The following is a 17,476-nucleotide window of genomic DNA, read 5'->3' as shown; positions in this document are numbered from 1 at the left end:
TCAACTATTAAGAATTTTGGTGGCAGCATCATGCCCTGGGGCTGTTTTGCTGTGGATGGAACAATGAAGGAAGACTAGTTCTGAATTCTTTAGCATAAACTTATACTACCACTGAGAGGATTGTAACTGGGATGCTACCAAAGCATTTAGTCAAGATACAACTTGCTCAATAGAAATTCTAATTCTATTTATTATTATTGGTTTTTAAATAGTTATTATTAATAATAATTATTATTTTTAAATAGGTAATTATTTTAATAGTTAATTTTGTATTTTTTTTCAATGACACATGTCTGTTGTACACATGGCATAAGGTGAGATTCAATTTCCTTCCTATAGAATATCTAACATACTGGGCTAAAGGGAAATCTACCAGTGGTATGACATCTAGGCTCATTACCATGACAACCTGGGACACCTAGCACTGATCTGATTATCAGCTGTAACAGCGAAATATCTCAATTATGTGAACCTGTCATGCAGTACATGTAGGAATGTATTTTTTTGCCCCATCTCTCTCCCTGTTCCTTTTCCTCTTTTCCATATATATATATATATATATATATATATATATATATATATATATGGGGGCCAATATATTTCAAATCTTGCAAGGTAATATGTCTTGTACTTTGTGGTCAAAAATACATTTACCACATTTAACATGTCTTCTTCAAGTTTATTTTGATTTGCTTAAGTTAGAAATCTGATCTATTTTAAACTACAAAGAATTACTATGAAACTGTGTTTGACTGTGTATTGTGTTTTGTATCTGTTTACCAGACTTCATAGCAACTGTTAGCAACAATTAGCACCGTCAATTCACCCCCCTATGGGATAAGTTGTAATGCCTGGGCCAATTTTAGCTGAATTGTTTAAAACAGGTAGGCGGTAGAGCAAAGTTGTAGCAAATCTAGTAAAAAGAAAAAAAGGAAAAAGAAAATAGAAAAATGTAGGTTATGCCTCCTTCCCCTAAAGCAGTTCCTTAAATAAATGAATAGGAAAATATAAACCACCTTAATAGAACAAAATTATATATACATATATATATATATAAAAAGAAACCTTTCATTGTATTATGTATATTTAATCAATTCCTTTACACATATAAAAAAAATTAAACACAGACAAAGAACAGCTCTCTACAGCAGAGCACTCTTGATGTATGAGAGGAGACACATGCTCTGATTGAGGAGGCTCTGCATGGAGATCCAGGTCTCCTCCAACAGCTCCAAAACTTTCTCTGTCTCCTCCATGAGAACAGGTTGCTCCGCTATTAATTGCAGGTGCAGCTACAATAAAACAAAAAGACTGGAGTCAAAACCCACAAGCTATTAATGCATTCATCGTACATATCATTGCAGACACGTAAAACCTTTGCGTCCTTATTTTTTCCATTTTTTTTACTTTCTGACAATGTGAATCTGGAACTTGGTCTTTATATTGTGCCAAACATTTATGATGAATGGACCAAAAGAAAGGCTACAAAACTTTGTTTTTAAAGTTTATAATTTGAAGATACAAGGTTTTTGTATGATAGCAAAGAGATTTCTATATACCTGTTTATCTAACTTAACCCTGCAGGGGAAAAAGGTTGTTTCAAAGTAGCTTTCAAAAATATGAACAATTTGGGCAAATTTAAAACATGCCAAATGTAATCAAGGTGTCAGCTCATATCTACACCAGCCAGCCATAACATCAGCACCACCTACGGAGTAGGACCCTTTGTGCTGCCACAACAGATATGACTATTCAAGGCATGGTATCTGGCACCAAGAAATAAGTTGTGAAAGGATCTCCTGCTGCCACATAATCACAAACTGGCTCATTATAGGGCCAGTAGACTTGAACACTTAGAGCAAAGTAAAGGTGCACGTATTTGTTACTGTACAGTGTGCACTGTACAGCGAACTGTGTCCTCCGCATTTAACCCATCTGTGGTAGTACACACACACACACACACACACACACACACACACACACACACACACACACACACACACACACACACACACACACACACACACACACACACACACACTAGGGGCAGTGAGTACACACACACCCAGAGCTGTGGGCAGCCAACTCCAGCACCCGGGGAGCAGAGAGGGTAAAGGGCCTTGCTCAAGGGCCCAACAGTGGCAGCTTGCCAAGCCCGGGAATTAAACCCACAACCAGTTGTAACCGCTGAGCCACCACTGCCCCTATTTTTATGGGGCAGTGGTGGCTCAGCGGTTAGAGCGCTGGGCTATCAATAACAGGGTTGTGGGTTTATTTCCCGGGCTTGGCAAGCTGCCACTGGTTTAAAATAAAACTATACCATTAAACGGTAGGGATGCATCTATATGAAAGCCCTGCACAAATGCCATCTTGACACAGATGCATAAACATTTATTAAATCAAATCTAAATATTTGATACACATATTCCAATATCAAAGTGCATCCCAACTGTACACCCAGTAATCCAGAGCACTAGACAGAGAGAAGTGGGGCTGACCTTCAGGAAGAGTGCTAGGTAGGCCTGAGCCAGGTCAAAATCTTTCTTCAAATGCAGCATGGTGCCAATCATCTTGAGGAAACTCTGCATGACCTGAATCTCTCCACCCATATCCGGTGCCAGGCCTCGCAGCTCTGTGTCTATAGCAGACGGGCCTAATTCCTTCAGGAACTGCACCGCACCTTCGTCTAGAACACAGTAATAATAATAATCATTTGTTTATGCCATTACATGTTTAGCAATGACAACTCGAAGGCCTGCATGCAACACTGCAGCAGATTCATCATGGAATTCTTGAGACTTACAGAGATTAGACTCTAGCGCTGCTTCAAGCTGGAGGTAGAAACTTGACTTCTGCGCCAGTGCTCCCAGGTTGACCACTTTGGACTGTGAAAAAGGAAAGTTACGTTAAGTTAATGGGAGGGAGGAAGGGAAGTGATGACCAACATCTCCAAAACCCCTCCCCCTAATTCCAAAAACAGACTAATAGAAGTTTACTCACCTGTTCTTCTGAAGGTGTTTCAATGTGGGCGAACTGAGGTACAAGCCCTGGAATGGTGGGGATGAAGAAGGGGGCTGCCTTAGGCACTTTAGGCGGTTCCTTTGGCTTGTTCCTTTTCTGTTTGAAGAAAGTTCTGCATTTGTAAGTGATGAAGGCAATGTTGCAGTCCATTCAGGAACCTATCATTTAAGCACACAAACCTTAATAATGTCTAGGTTTAGGAGGTTTTTCCAGCGTGACTCGGGTAGCAAAGACAGAGTGATCAGCTGTTCGTCTAGCTGTGCAGGAGACACATACTCTGCCATCTCAAAGCTTTCAGCATCTGTATCCACCTCTTCATCATCTGCTCAAACACACCACCAACACAGATCTCAGCATGTTTGATGATTGCAGCGCTGCTTTTGATAGTGAAAACAGCAAAAAGCCAACAGCAATAATGACTGTGGGGTGTATGTGTGTATACAAGTACAAAATACACTTGCCTTTGCTTGGGCAGGTGCCAGGCAGCATCACCACTGAAGGTTCATAGTCTGCAGGTAGAGGGCGCAAAGACACCAAACTACACAGTGTGTTGTTGGACCTGTAACATGAAGCCCAGAACAATTATTAAACTCTTATACACACACAAACACACACAAACACACCTTGTTTCATATAGAACTATGTTTGAAGAAGGGCTGTGGGTATGAAGAACCTTCATTTTGGTAAAGTACCTTTACATTGACTCCTTTAAATCTTAAAGCTGCTTCACACATACACTATATGTCCAGATGTTTGTGGACACCTCATTCAGCTACTTTAACTTCACCCATTGCTGACACAGATGTGCAAATGCACAGCGTGTTTCCTCCTTGAAGTAAAGTACTGCCAATTGTTCTCTGGAACAATGATGCGCCATTTAGTACTTTTGGGATGAGCTGGGGAGTTGGGGATAAGGTAGGGTGGTGACTGCCCAATATCCTGACTTCACTAATGCTCTTATTGCTGAATACAATCATATCCAAAATCTGAAAGAAAGCCTGCACAGTAGAGACAGTTACTTCAACAAAAGAATGAGCAGGCATCTCAATACTTTCGTCCCTGTAGTGTATATCTCTTTTTACAGAAATGGTTCTTTATTAGAACCAAAGATTGTTTGCCTGAGACATTCCCAAGTTTGTTATTTTTGGCCTCAATTTCAGAAATGAAATGGAATCAACAATAAAAAACAAAAAATGTCAAAAATCAAATTTACTGCATATTTTCAAACTAGTGTAAGAAAAAAAATCCTGTTATTTTAAGTTACTATTTCCATTCTTCACTATTGTTTGCCATACTGAGGTTACATAGATTTTTTGTATGAATATTCCAGTATATGTAATTCTTAGTTGTGCCTTGGTATTCCGTCATGTGAAAGCTTTTTTTATAAGAAATACAGCATATAGATACTGTTATGGAATTCCCTTTGTTATTTTACATCAACTATGGCAAGAGCTACCTGTAGGTCCCATGACGACATTTTTGGATTGTTGGAGATGTCTTTACTTATCTTTTCTTATCTTTCTGGATCTTTTTAAACCCCTTCCCAGACTCATACACATCTACAACCTTCTTTAGGAAAGCCTCAGAATGCACTTTGGGTCATGGTGATACCCCTTACTTGAATAATCAAGATCAAACCAAACTAAATGTTGGAGGTTTAAATAAGACAGGCTCCTCCAGAATCCTCTCTAATGATGTGTTAATTATCTCCAGCTGATTCGGCCTGATTCCTGATTCTAATTTTAGACATTTAAAGTGGTAATAAATGTGGGGGGTGTCCTATCCTTTCCCTCCCTGAGAAAATAGTGTTTTTATTAATTACATTTTACATATGATGTGTAAAGATTCTTATATGGTATGTTTAGCTATATTACCTCCAAGTGAAGATCTAATGTCCAGGTAAAGATTTTTATTTTTTTTATGACTATATAAATGAAGGCAGATACATTTGGGAAAATGGATATTTATATTTACAGCATATGCAGAGTGACTTACATTTGAATTATGTTACTCAGGTAGGTGACTGCGAGTTTGGAGTCTTGCCCTGGAACTATAGCATGGTGTGCTTGCCTGGCCGGGGAATTGTACTGTAGACCGGAATCAGTACCCAAACCTGGAATTGGGGGGGGGTTGTTGCTCACTGTGCTACACCAACGCTTTTTGAAGTCACCAGAAACTTTTCCCCTGACATTCATAAGTGTGTGAAACTAACAAATTAGACACCATCAATGACCTTTCCTTCCATTCACAAGCTGTCATACAAGGACTAAAGAAGAGGTGGAAAAGTACTAAGATCTCTTACCATAAGTAAATACCCAGACAGTCAATATGGGAGGAGGCAAGGAAGTTCCCCGTAGGAGAGAAACTGACGCTGACAGCTGCGGAGTCTACCAGGAAACAGTCGACCAAACTGTGCAGGCGAGACAGAGAGCGAGAGTTAGAACAAGAGTGTAAGAGAGAGAAAGCAAGAGAAAGAACGAGAGAGATTGAGTGTGAGTGTGTGAGAGAGAGAGAGGGAGAGAGAGAGAGGGAGGAAAACCTGCTTACCACAAGGGGATTTAATAGCCATAGAACACTCCATACACAAAAAGATAAACTTTAAGGTGTCCCAAGATAAGCTTTATCTCTTGAAAGAGTTTCATTGGTTGTTTTTTGTCAAAAGCACACTAGGATGACTCGACAAAAGGTCATCGCAGAAAATCTGGCAGAGTAAATAATTTAGAAAGCGAAACAAAGTCCAAAGAAAGAATGGTCTTCCCCTCTTTCAGAGGCTGGAGGAGTGTGGTTCTAGTGAGCAGTCATAAGGTCACCTAATAGAATGCGACACATCATCTCCGAGCTCCAAGGAAGTGACCAAAGCAAATGAAAGCGTCCATTAAGCCGTTACCTGCCAGAGGGAAGGTCCCATGTTCTGATAGTGCAGTCCATGGAGGCTACTATTAACCACCGTCCATCAGGGCTGAAGGTCTGCACAAAATAACAAAGAACATTTAAAAAGTCACTTAGGAGATACAGTCAGAGATTTTAATATCCTTTCTTAAAAATCTGCATGTCCATATTACTGATATTACCATGCAAAGTTTTATGACGCCTGTAAAAACTAGAACTGAAAAGCTCCTTATCATCTGGACAGTGAGTGTTTCTTATATCGGAACAAATACAAAGAGTAGTGGTTTTACATCACTGTGTTAATTAAAACATGTCCAAAGCTCTTATCATGGGAGTCCATTATTATTTATCATCCAACACCAGGTTTGGTGAATCAGTGCTTAATAAATGTAAATCAGGTGAACAAATCCTCACGCTGGCTGGAGGCATCCAGGAGAAACCTGGTGGTTCTTCAAACTAGCTCAGAAGATCTCAGAGAACTACTTTCTCTAAAATGAGAGCTTCCTGTTATTTTTCACTGTATGATTGATTATCTTCGTCTGTCGTAATGGGATCTTACAACTGTTATTGCTGAGATAAATGGTTTGAAATAATTCAGTATATTATATGCAATATTCAGCATATTTAAATTTGAGCTATGTGTGTGGGCGTTTCTTTTGTTAAGGGATAGTTTCTGAGCAAACAATGTGCCCACATTCACAAAAGAATTCAGATTTCTTATCACTTCAGTCGCTTCAGAGCTCATTACATATCTGATTAACCATAGAAACAATAAAAGCTGACTAACGTGTAACGAAGAAAATAAAACACTGCATACGGTAATTTCTGTTCCTTACACATCAAAGCACAAGTAACAACACTCAGACTTCACACTAACGTTTCAACCTTCTAAATTCAGTCATACAACTCCTCTTCAAGACGTAGGACAAACATCTAGACTGTTATGCCCTGGCACTGAGGTAGTGGAACACACTTTCCCTGGGTTTTCATACAGCGGAGTTGCTTGAGATCTTTAAAAACTAACTGAAGTTTAACACCAACTCTGCAATAATAATAGGCTTGACATGACTTGCACTCAAATGTCTTACTTTGATTCCTTTCACACTCAAACACAGTACAGTGCAGCATATGAATCCAGCTGTTAAGCATCATCCATCTTTTGTATCTAGGTATCCATACTGACTTTTGTATCTGGCAGCATCCAACTTTGACTCTAGTGTATTTAGCTACACTAGCTAGGGATATTTCCTGAGTGAACAGTGAAGAGGTACTTATGTAAGTTGTAGTGGATAAGACTCACAAACACTGATAATCTCTTCTAATTGTCAGTAAAAGTACATGTAAAAAGATGACAATATTTTTTATTAAGAACAGAGGTCTATGGTCCTGGTATTAAAGTGTTAAAGACATACACCAGGAGCTGTAGTACATGAGACAATGCTAAGTTCTAAGTGTCTGAAACACTGATCCTTATGAATTCAGCACTGTGAGGACCTGATGCTTACCATATCGTTAACCTGTCCCCGCTGGCCACAGAAACGTCGCACAATCCTCTTGGTTTCCATGTCCAAGATACTAATGGTGAAGTCATCCAGAGCAATGGCCAGCATTCCACTATGGAGCAGTAAGCACACATTTTCCCCATTACAGTTGCGTTACATTTAAAAAGAGAGTTTGCATTATACGCACTTCCTAGTCAATCCATTACTAGTGTTTGAGAGAATAAATGTGCAGAAATTCATGTGCAGAGGAATTCTGTATATATGGCAGTATTTCAGCCCAAATGTGGACGAAGCTATATAGTGTATTGGAATATTCAGAAGCTACTCCCTTGAAATAATATGCCGACATGCCTCCCTTTGTAAAATACACACCCTTAGTCACTTATTTACACCTCTAACGACACTCAGCAAGCATTTTATTAGGAAAACCTATACAGTCATTCAAATATCTAAATCAGCCAATTGTGTGCCAGCACTGCAGTACAAAAAAAAAAATAATAATACAGACACAGGCCAGCACCTTTAAGTAACGTTCACATTGACCATCATAATAGGGGTAAATGTGATCCCAATAATTTTGAATATCTCAAACTGATTTTACTCTAACAATTTTCAAGACTGACCTATCTCTGTGCAAGAACATGGAAGCTGGAGATGCCGGAAGGCTGTCTGTGTGTAAAAGATCTTTGGATTTAAACTTCCAGATCTTCAGCAGTCGGTCAGCTCCAGCGCTGACCGTGAGCTCGTTGAGTGCATCTACAGCAACACCTCTCACTGGCCCGGAGTGTGCTGCAAAACACATAACACCGGATGACGTGATCACTCACTCTGTATTTCAGTATTTTTTGTACCAAACATGCATCGATTCCAAACAAGCTCATATTATTTACCACACAGAAAAGTTAGGCTTGGAAACACACAGATCACATATCAAGTGTAAAAAATGCAAAGGAGTTTGTGCATGTGTAAAACTTGGAACTCAAAACAGGATTGTCACGATCCAGTTTTTTGTCCATTGAGCCGATCCAAGTAAAGCTGATCAATCTTTGTCATTTCAATTTTCAGAAAGCTACTCAGTTTGGGTTGGATGTGCCAGGCTGCCCATTAGTGCATTAGTGCCCAGAGGTGCATTACCATTTTATAGTGTTTTGACTGTGCAATGATTTCATACTTTCATACTCTAACGCATGTATAGCAGCTTCACCTTTCACTTGCTACCTTACTTACTACCAGAAAAGGCATGTAGCACTGCGTTCAGTTAAACGGATGATCTATTATTATTATTAGTAGTAATATTATTATTATCATCATTATTTTTGGCTATATTAGCAAACATGTGGACAGCTTTGTTACCTTTTAAAAAACCCTCAATGCTGAAGGCTGTGAATAATTCTAGTTTTTGGCATCTTTAAAATGCAAAAAAAAAAAAGAAAAAAGAAAAAGATACACTGGATCAGGCTTAAAGCAGCATTAAGTGAGAAGTAGTATTTTTTGCTGCTGGGCTCCCCCTACAGTTGCTGAGTGAATAAACACAAATCAGGCTTTGAGCTCCCCGTCAAAGACAGTTGAACACATGCATTTGTTGACAAGTCGAGAGATAGAGAACTGGCATCTGAAGTGAAAGAAGCAGATAACAGAAGGTAGAGTAATATTCGCAAAAGGTTTCATGCATGCTCCACCATACATAGTAAATTAGCACAGGAACATCAATGTTGATCTCAATTAACAAGTGGACAGTACGGATTCACTGGGACATTTGATGCAAAACTACATACAATTTAATGGTTTTCACAGCAAATTTGAGGCTATCCAGAGGCTAAGGGACGCATCAGCACTAATGATAAACTGAAACTAGAGGTTACATTCAAAATGCTGTTTCTAGATTTTTTTTTGCTTCACTTTATGATTTTTTTTTCAGTACTGTACTGACATTGTTACACCCTTACCCATTTTAGATAAACTTACCTCTGTCGTTTCCAAATTGTCCTCTATGGAGACCTGATTGTATGTTGTACACATCTATGTGTCCTGAAGACAGTGCAACCACTGCAAAGTTTCCACAGGAACTGATGTCTACAGCCTGCAGAGGCATAAAGAACATACACAACTTTGTAAGACTTTGTTTTAGTACAGTGTGGGAAACAAACACAAAACTGCATTTTACTATTCTGGCTTAGTGCAACCCCCCACACACACACTGACCGTGGCATGAACATTGAGGGCACGGTTCTTGTTAAAACGCTCAGGCTCCAGTTTGTGAGCTCCCATGGAGCCTTTCTGATAGTTCCAGGTAGTGGTGACAAGAAAACCTTGATGACAAGCCACTATGCCATCCCAGTCACTCTGACGGGCACTCTCTATGTAGGGACACACAGACAACATGTAACGTAACATACTGAATAAAAATGAAATGAAAATACTGTTATTTCATGAAAACTAAATATTTATTCATTTAAAAATTCATTAAAAAAAGCATGCATGTACAAAAAAAGTGTCCATTTAAAGAAAAACAAATACCTGATGCAAAAGTAGTGATAGGTGGCAGTTTTGCTGTATCGTACATCACACTCTTCTTTTTGGCTTTTGTCTTGTTTAAAGAGCCTAAACAAAATTTGAATCTCACAGTTAAAAATGTAATTGAATATGTATTCACACCTTTAGTTAGTAATTCTGACTAAAGAATGGACTAAAGTTACTAAATAATACAAATTATAGCAGTTCTATGCAATAGAAAGTTCTTAATTTGCTTTTCTGCATTGTATGTGTAATCAATCAATAAGAAAAGTCTTACCACGTCCCAAGCTCTTATTAAACCTCTCATGAACAGTAGAAAAGGATTGAAGGGTACCATCTTGGCCTGACAATACATACAAATCTTATTATGTTAAAGTTATCAACTTCCCACTTTCCATGCATACACATAATACATTAAGCATTAAGTAACATAGGAAAATCAATGAGCAGTGAATAATAGTGAGGATCAGAAAGAGGGATTCGGCAGAATCGTTCCCAAGAGATAACTTCAGTGATTTTAACATGAAAGTTTTGGTGTATTCCAGTGTAAAGACTAAAACACAGGCATTGTTGTGGAAGTACTGATTTTAACGGCTATGTAAATTCAGATCAGGCTTCGAAGTCTCCATATTAGACTCCATATTAGTCCATATATCACTCCATAGACTCTAAGGCCAATCTAAAAACATTACTCATCATTTGTGCAGTACTGGATCCATAAAAGTGTTCAGTGCTTAGACCCCGATGATTGCAACTTGAAAAATAATTGGAGGACTGACACTCAGCTTTCACGGAAATCATGTTTGACATACATTTTTGGTTGCCAACAATGATTATGTACACTGATTAAAACCTTTAAATCTTTTAAAGACATTTTTAACTTAATTTGAAAGCTACTGAAAAAATACATTTGAATAGGAGGAAAAAATGCTCTTTGGCTTTAATATCCCATAATCTTAGTTCTGACTGATCAATGAAATGTGTATCATCAATAATAAATAATGATGTCTGCTGTTGCTGTGCTGTTTTCTGGGAGAGGGAGAGGTGGGATTCTCTCTTATGGCAAAAGAGCCCATTCCAGACAAACCTATATTTATCATTCAAAATAATAGACGAGTAGTTTGAATGTATAAAGTAATAAGCAAAAGCCATACCAGCGCTTAGAATGTGCTGGCCACTCTGATCATAGTGCTGGATCTTGGTGGGTGGTGCACTATGTCCCATTCGAAGTCTCAGTAGACGCCCTTCCCCTCCTGGTGTGTCAAAAATCCATACCTACACAAAATGGCCCAACCACCAAACTGTCAATAAATATAATCTAACAAAAATATGTGGAAAACAAATGAAAGCATGCTCGTAGTTTATTAGTTTTCACTCTTTATTGGACATAATTGGGTAAAATACTCTGAGCTGTTGCCAATATGAAAAGTGCTCTACAAGTGAAAGTAAATCATTTATAATATTGGAATTTTTATTTATTATATTAGCTTTTTGCCAAACCTGTCTTGCAATTTTGAAAGATCTACTTTAACTGTTATAAAACTACATTCTTGAATATATAAATAAGCAGAGAGGAAAAACATGAAAAACTCAAACCCGAATGGCATTGTCAGCCCCGTTGCTGATTAGGAGTGGTTCACTGTGCAGAAAAGTGAGACCAGCAATGGCTGTGGTGTGCGCATCTCTCATCTGACCAACCAGCTTCTTCTCCTCCAAATCCCACAATCCTATGTGCCCAACAGGACTGCCAGCAGCCATTACTGGATGACCATCTACAAAGCAGATCAAAGAGAGGGGAGAAAAAAAAAACAAAACATACAAATGATTATTACTGGCCTGCAAAAAGCCTAAGATTAAGCAGATATATTAACAGATAAAGCCATGTTGTTATTCTACTGAATATATTTTCTAATATTGTGATATTATACATCGCAAACTGCAATAAAGTTTTTGTAGTAAATGTTTTTACATCAGCACACTCCTAAATATGAATGAAGTGTGAAATTATAGAGCAAATTTCATTCAGTGAGGTCTGAAACTCTACTTACGTAGCATACCCAGCGTCAATATTTGCAGTTTTTATCAAACACTTGGTTTGATAAATCAGTGCTTAATGATGTTAAATCAGGGTGGCTGGTGATGGAACTTAAAACATTCATACTCTGGAAGGGGGCATCCAGGAGAAATATGCAAACAAGCCTCTCCAAACTAGTTCACAAGATCTCAACTACTTTAGTTAAAATGAGAAAATTCTTGTTACTATTTACTGTACTTAAGTTTACATGCACCTGTCCTGATGTGATCAAGTTTTTATCAGCACAACTTCATATTTTATATATTTAATATACTTATACATTTATTTTACAATAGCTGTGTGTAAATATCTAATTCTGAGTTTCAAGTTTGGTTTCCTTTTTCCCCTCTTATGATAGGACATCTGTAATAAGAGCCAGATAGCACAACTGAAACTCCTAATCAAGATCACTTACCTGTTCTGAATGATAAGGCAGTGATGGGACCCCAGTCTTGTTGAAACTTCATGACAGTTTCATTGAATTTGATGTTGTGTATGATGATCTGTCCAGAAGCCAAACCTATACCAACCACATCCACAGCTGGAGTCTAGTTTATCAAGAAAAGAGAAAAGCTGTATTAACCAACAATCATGTCAATAACCAAGAGGCCAATGCTTGGATTGAAGCAATAGCACCGACCTGCTGAAGAACAGTTACTGCAGATGTCCATCCAGGAAATGTGAAGAGAAGTTTGCTGTGGAACAGGAAAGGGTTGTGTGTTTAACAAAAACAGTCTGTATGGAATTGTAAGGACATTTCTAGTAAACTATCCTCTGAGAAATACTGGTAGTCAGTTTAAGGTTTAAAATAAAGTGCTCAGATTGCTGAAAACGTACTTCGATTTGACATTCCATAACTGAAGACTTCCTTGACTACTTCCAAACAGGATTTTATTCAGGTAGGTGCTTGGATGCATGACAGCGCTAACTTCAAATGATGATTTATCAAATGAAATCTGCAAGTATGTATCTGTTAAAAACAAATCAAAAGGTGAGAAAATGAAAAAAAAAAAAAAAAAACATGGCAAAAATATTGCTACTGAACTCAGAAATCTATTTTATTCATGCTATATTATCCACACCCGAAACAACATGATTCATTACAAAAAAGGGCTAACCTTGTGACTCCACGTCCCAGATGATAACAACACTTTCTCTGTCCACTGATATGAGATGGTCCCCAAATGGCAGCAATAAATGGACATCAGCTTGGTGGCCTTTGTAAGTGTGGACAACCTGTACATTTAGAGGTCATTATTAATATTATAACCCATTTAGCATCAAACGCATGAACCAACTTTTAATCTGGAAACATTTTAACTTCAACTATCCCAGCAAAAACATTTGCAAAGGAAGCATTTCTAATCCAAGGTTTAAGGCGTTTATATTACTGATAATTTAATATAATTATCATATCAATATAATTTAGAAAGTTAATTCCTAAGTCAGTTAAAAGTTACTGTTTATTCTGTTTTGATTCACACTTTACCTCTCTGTTCTTTGCAAAGGCTGAGATAAGTTTTCCATATGCAGCATAGACAAGCATGCGGTCTGCAGCAAGGCACGAAATGTCTGCAGAGAGGGCATCACCTGCATAACAAACGACAGCAGTTATGTGTGGGCAATATGATATACAACACATTTTCGCTAAATACAATACTTTTAGGTTTAGGTTTAGGTTTATCCAGGGTTCAATAATTTGGAATAGACACATAAAACACCAGCAAAACAGTTAATCAAAATTTTTAAAAATATTATTAAGGCCTATAAAAACTATTCATTTTCTTTTAATGTTTTGGATATTGCACTACACTAATATCAATTTGTATGCTCACTTTATGAAAAAGTCAACAACGGCACCTTATATTCCTCAATCCTAATAGCCATAACATAGGTACAGACAAAATAAAATGGTGGTTGATTAATCATAGACAAAAATAAATCTGCTTAAAACAATGAATAAAATGAAATCTGCATCACTTACTAACAGAAACGATTCCAAGTTTCTTCACCTGTTGAAACAGACATGCAAAGAAGATTTAGATCTTTCTATGCCAAAACTAGGCGTCTAAACAAAATTAGGAATTAGAAAACTCTATTCTAACAGGGGAATCCCTAGTAAACAAAAATCTGTTACTGTGAATAACTGAGTGAGTGGAAAATAGATTTGAAAGATTTGAAGATAGATATTCATAGCAAAGAGTGGGATCTGTAAAGAAAACCCCAAAACAACCATCGGTATGACTGTGTGATACCGAAAAAAAAAAATACATTTTGTTATATTTGCGATATTTTGTAGTTCTGCAACATATATTGTTATATTACAAGACAGATATTGTCACCAGATTTCATAATACATCATAATATTAATAATCCACTCTGTGTATTCAAGACTGAAGTAAAATGAATGACACTGGGCAGATATTCACATTTACATTTAAGGCATTTAGCAGACGCTCTTATCCAAAGCGACTTACAAAAGTGCTTTGCTATTTACCCAAGAATAACCTCAGCTAGTTGGAATAGACTAAAAATTTAAAGATATCTCTAAGTTTAGACTCTACTAAACACAAGTCAGTAAGGTGACCACTCTGCTATTCGCCCAAGTATTCTCGGAAGAGGTGGGCGTTCAGTCAGCGTTTGAAGACAGCGAGCAACTCGGCCGTTCGGACACCCAGGGGAAGCTCGTTCCACCACTTTGGGTGCCAGGACAGAAAAAAGCCTGGACGCTTGTCTTGCGTGGATTTTGAGGGATGGCGGATCAAGCCAAGCCGTACTTGATGCTCGAAGGGCTCTTGGTGCGGATCGGCTTTTGACAATTGCCATCGAGTACGGAGAGGGCTGCTCTGTTCTTGGCTTTGTAGGCCAGCGTCAAGGTTTTGACTCTGATGCAGGCAGCCACAGAAAGCCAGCAAAGAGAAAGCAGCAGTGGAGTCACATGGCTGAATATAATCTGCTTTTGGTAGATTATAGCAACAGCTTTGATATGATATGTGATATCGCTACCCCACTAACCTAGAAGGAATGATACTTCTATCCTGGAAGGAATGTAGAGGTACCTAACGATGCCAACCAGGGCTGGGCAATATATTGCAAATATCTTTATAATACTTTATTTATATTTGATAACTACTTAATACAAGATATAAAAAATGACTATTTGTAATATCACACCTATGCAGGTTACCATCGGCGTGCGATGTAATTCCACAAATGTGGTAGAGATGAGTGTTGTGAAAATTATGCTTTGGAAAGGAGCAGCATAGTGACTATTTCACCATCTCAAACAAACAGTATATCAGTATAATATCACAAAGAGCGCAATTGCCATTATATGGAATATATATTACATTACATGGAATACACAGCATGCAGTGTTTTTGAAGTTAGAATTAAATACTGATACTTTAACTTAATGTTGTGTTACGGTTTTAATCATATGGATAAGCAATACGGAGGCCGTGGCATGGCTTAGGCTTGCGTGGCTGCTTCTAGAACACATGATGGGAGCAGCAGAATGACTTCTGAAGTCTACCCAAACATTCTGACTGATGCATCGAATCTAATTTGGAGGATCTTCATTATACAGGTGGAGCTTCAAGACCATGACCCAAATCACACTGCCAATATAACAGTAAAAGCCTGAAAAAGCATCACAAAAGAAGAATGCAACAGCTAGGTTAGTGTGAAACCAGTTTGATGCAGATATTGCAAGCAAACATGTTATTATTTTTCACATAAAAATATGATTGCCTGCCACCATAGGTTGCCATGTTCAAGGTTGTTTGTTATACTGTTGAAAGCTGAAATTGTAACATATCAGTGCATAATGAGTTGAATACTAGAACATTTGACATTCCACAAGTAATATTTTATAATAATGCGCCAGTGACAAGCTAAAATAGCCCCAAAATACTATCAATGTCTGTGCAAAATTAATGGGGATTAAAGGGGATGAGGTTGTACAGAGGATGAACCATTCCTTCTAATTAGGAAACAGCCTTAGCATCAGAAGATCATTTCAGCATCTGACTGATGAGTAGATAATTCAAATCAATATTTGATTTATTTATTTAAAGCACACTATTTAGGGACTGTGTGACCAATGCAAATAAAATGTCACCATTTTACCCACTTTTTTTTTTTTTACCCAAATTTGTTATTCCTCTGCAATGCTAATCCAGGTAGATGTATATCTAATACCCCTATCATGTGTGTAAGGGTGGTGGCAAAAATATACTTTCAGAACATGTACAACCATCATTGACATCAACAACAACCTTCACAGGGCACAGGTGAATATATCAAAATTCATGACTAGCAGAGCAGAAATGGAGAATCCATATAATAAGAGGGAAAGCACTTATCAGTAACACTCTGAAGGTCAGATTGGAATTTGCAAAGGAAATACAGAGCCACAAAAGGACTCATGAGACCAATATGCATCTCTACAAAAGTGATGGAAATGCCAAAAAGTGTGGAGAAAGACATGATCCGCTCATGATCCAAAACATTTGAACTCATCAGTCAAGCATGGTGGAGGTACTGTCATGATTTGGGCTTGCATGCCTGCTTCTAAGATGAGCCCACTAATCTTAATTGAAGTAACTCATGAGGATAGCAGCAGAATTACTTTAACAGTCTACAGAAACACACTGATCTGTCTGCCAATTTAAAAAGTAGTGTATCCAGTCTGAGTCCTGAGTTAGTAGTTTTATTCGATCACAGCTCAAATGTCTAGAAGTAACGTTAGTTAACGCTAACGTGCATGCTGAGGATACTTGTAGCATTTAACTGTTAGCAGGGTTGCTAGCTAACGACACTCACCATGTAAGATGAAAACAAGCAAGAAAACAGTGAGGAAGCAGAAAAAAAGCAGTATTTCGGTTACAGTCCTCCAGAATAGTTAGTTTTTTCCCCAGAGACTTACATTATACGTATGGAAACACTGCCCCACTGCTGTCACCACATAGAACTCCCGGTGTTTCTTATGGAAACGGACCACGTGTGGTAGATGGTTGGAGTAGAGTCCGAGTGCCCTGAATCCACAGAATATCGAGCTTCCTTTTTCCCTTGCGACAGACATGTTGAGTGTTTAACTGCAACCATGTACCTCTATAAACAGACAGAAGCGCTAAGCGCTCAGTTAAACTAGATTTGTGATCTGTTGTGAAGCTCCGTTCTCCCCTCACTAGCGCAGCCGCTGGAGCAACAACTAAAACAGTCCGTGCAGCGCTTCCCCTAATCAGTTCCTAGTCCGCTACTGAACAGTTGAGGCCAAAAACACGTGTGTAGTTTGCTTTTTATTTTATTGAGATCTTTTGAAATGACATATTCCATAATTTATCGTTTTACATGCTTTCTACACGGTTTTAATAAATAAAAATAAATCAATAGTGAAACATAAAACACAAACTAAACCATCAAGGTGTTACATTAGTAACTGAAAAGACTACAAATTCCAGAGATGGCATTA

General features: G+C 38.0%; 1 protein-coding gene across 1 annotated transcript; it reads right to left on the bottom strand.

Annotated features, from left to right (window-relative positions):
* Positions 1-1,064: 1,064 nt before the first annotated feature.
* wdr36 (WD repeat domain 36) lies at positions 1,065-17,194 on the bottom strand. The gene is made up of 23 exons (XM_072692922.1): positions 16,931-17,194; positions 13,985-14,012; positions 13,490-13,590; positions 13,119-13,236; positions 12,838-12,970; positions 12,641-12,695; positions 12,416-12,548; positions 11,523-11,698; positions 11,081-11,201; positions 10,204-10,269; positions 9,930-10,013; positions 9,615-9,769; positions 9,378-9,492; positions 8,036-8,201; positions 7,416-7,524; positions 5,909-5,988; positions 5,324-5,431; positions 3,483-3,580; positions 3,201-3,343; positions 3,001-3,117; positions 2,804-2,885; positions 2,499-2,686; positions 1,065-1,292 (listed from the first exon to the last, which is right to left on the bottom strand). The coding sequence occupies exons 1-23, from the start codon at positions 17,084-17,086 to the stop codon at positions 1,143-1,145; spliced, it is 2,682 nt and encodes an 893-aa protein (XP_072549023.1). The 5' UTR covers positions 17,087-17,194; the 3' UTR covers positions 1,065-1,142.
* Between the last annotated feature and the right edge of the window lie 282 nt (positions 17,195-17,476).

The sequence above is a fragment of the Salminus brasiliensis genome, chromosome 1 (genome assembly GCF_030463535.1).
Source record: "Salminus brasiliensis chromosome 1, fSalBra1.hap2, whole genome shotgun sequence".
In the NCBI taxonomy this organism is placed as follows: domain Eukaryota; kingdom Metazoa; phylum Chordata; class Actinopteri; order Characiformes; family Bryconidae; genus Salminus; species Salminus brasiliensis.
Note: the sequence above shows the minus strand (reverse complement) of the source record. Positions and strands in the feature narration are given on the sequence as shown.

Bases quoted from the DNA above. Each gene is read 5' to 3' on its own strand.
- wdr36 (XM_072692922.1), bottom strand. From the start codon at position 17,086: ATGTCTGTCGCAAGGGAAAAAGGAAGCTCGATATTCTGTGGATTCAGG. The intron at 10,014-10,203 runs GTAAGACTTTTC...AATTTTGTTTAG, and splicing joins TAATAAGAGCTTGGGACGTG to GCTCTTTAAACAAGACAAAA. The intron at 5,989-7,415 runs GTAAGCATCAGG...TATTTTGTGCAG, and splicing joins GGGGACAGGTTAACGATATG to ACCTTCAGCCCTGATGGACG.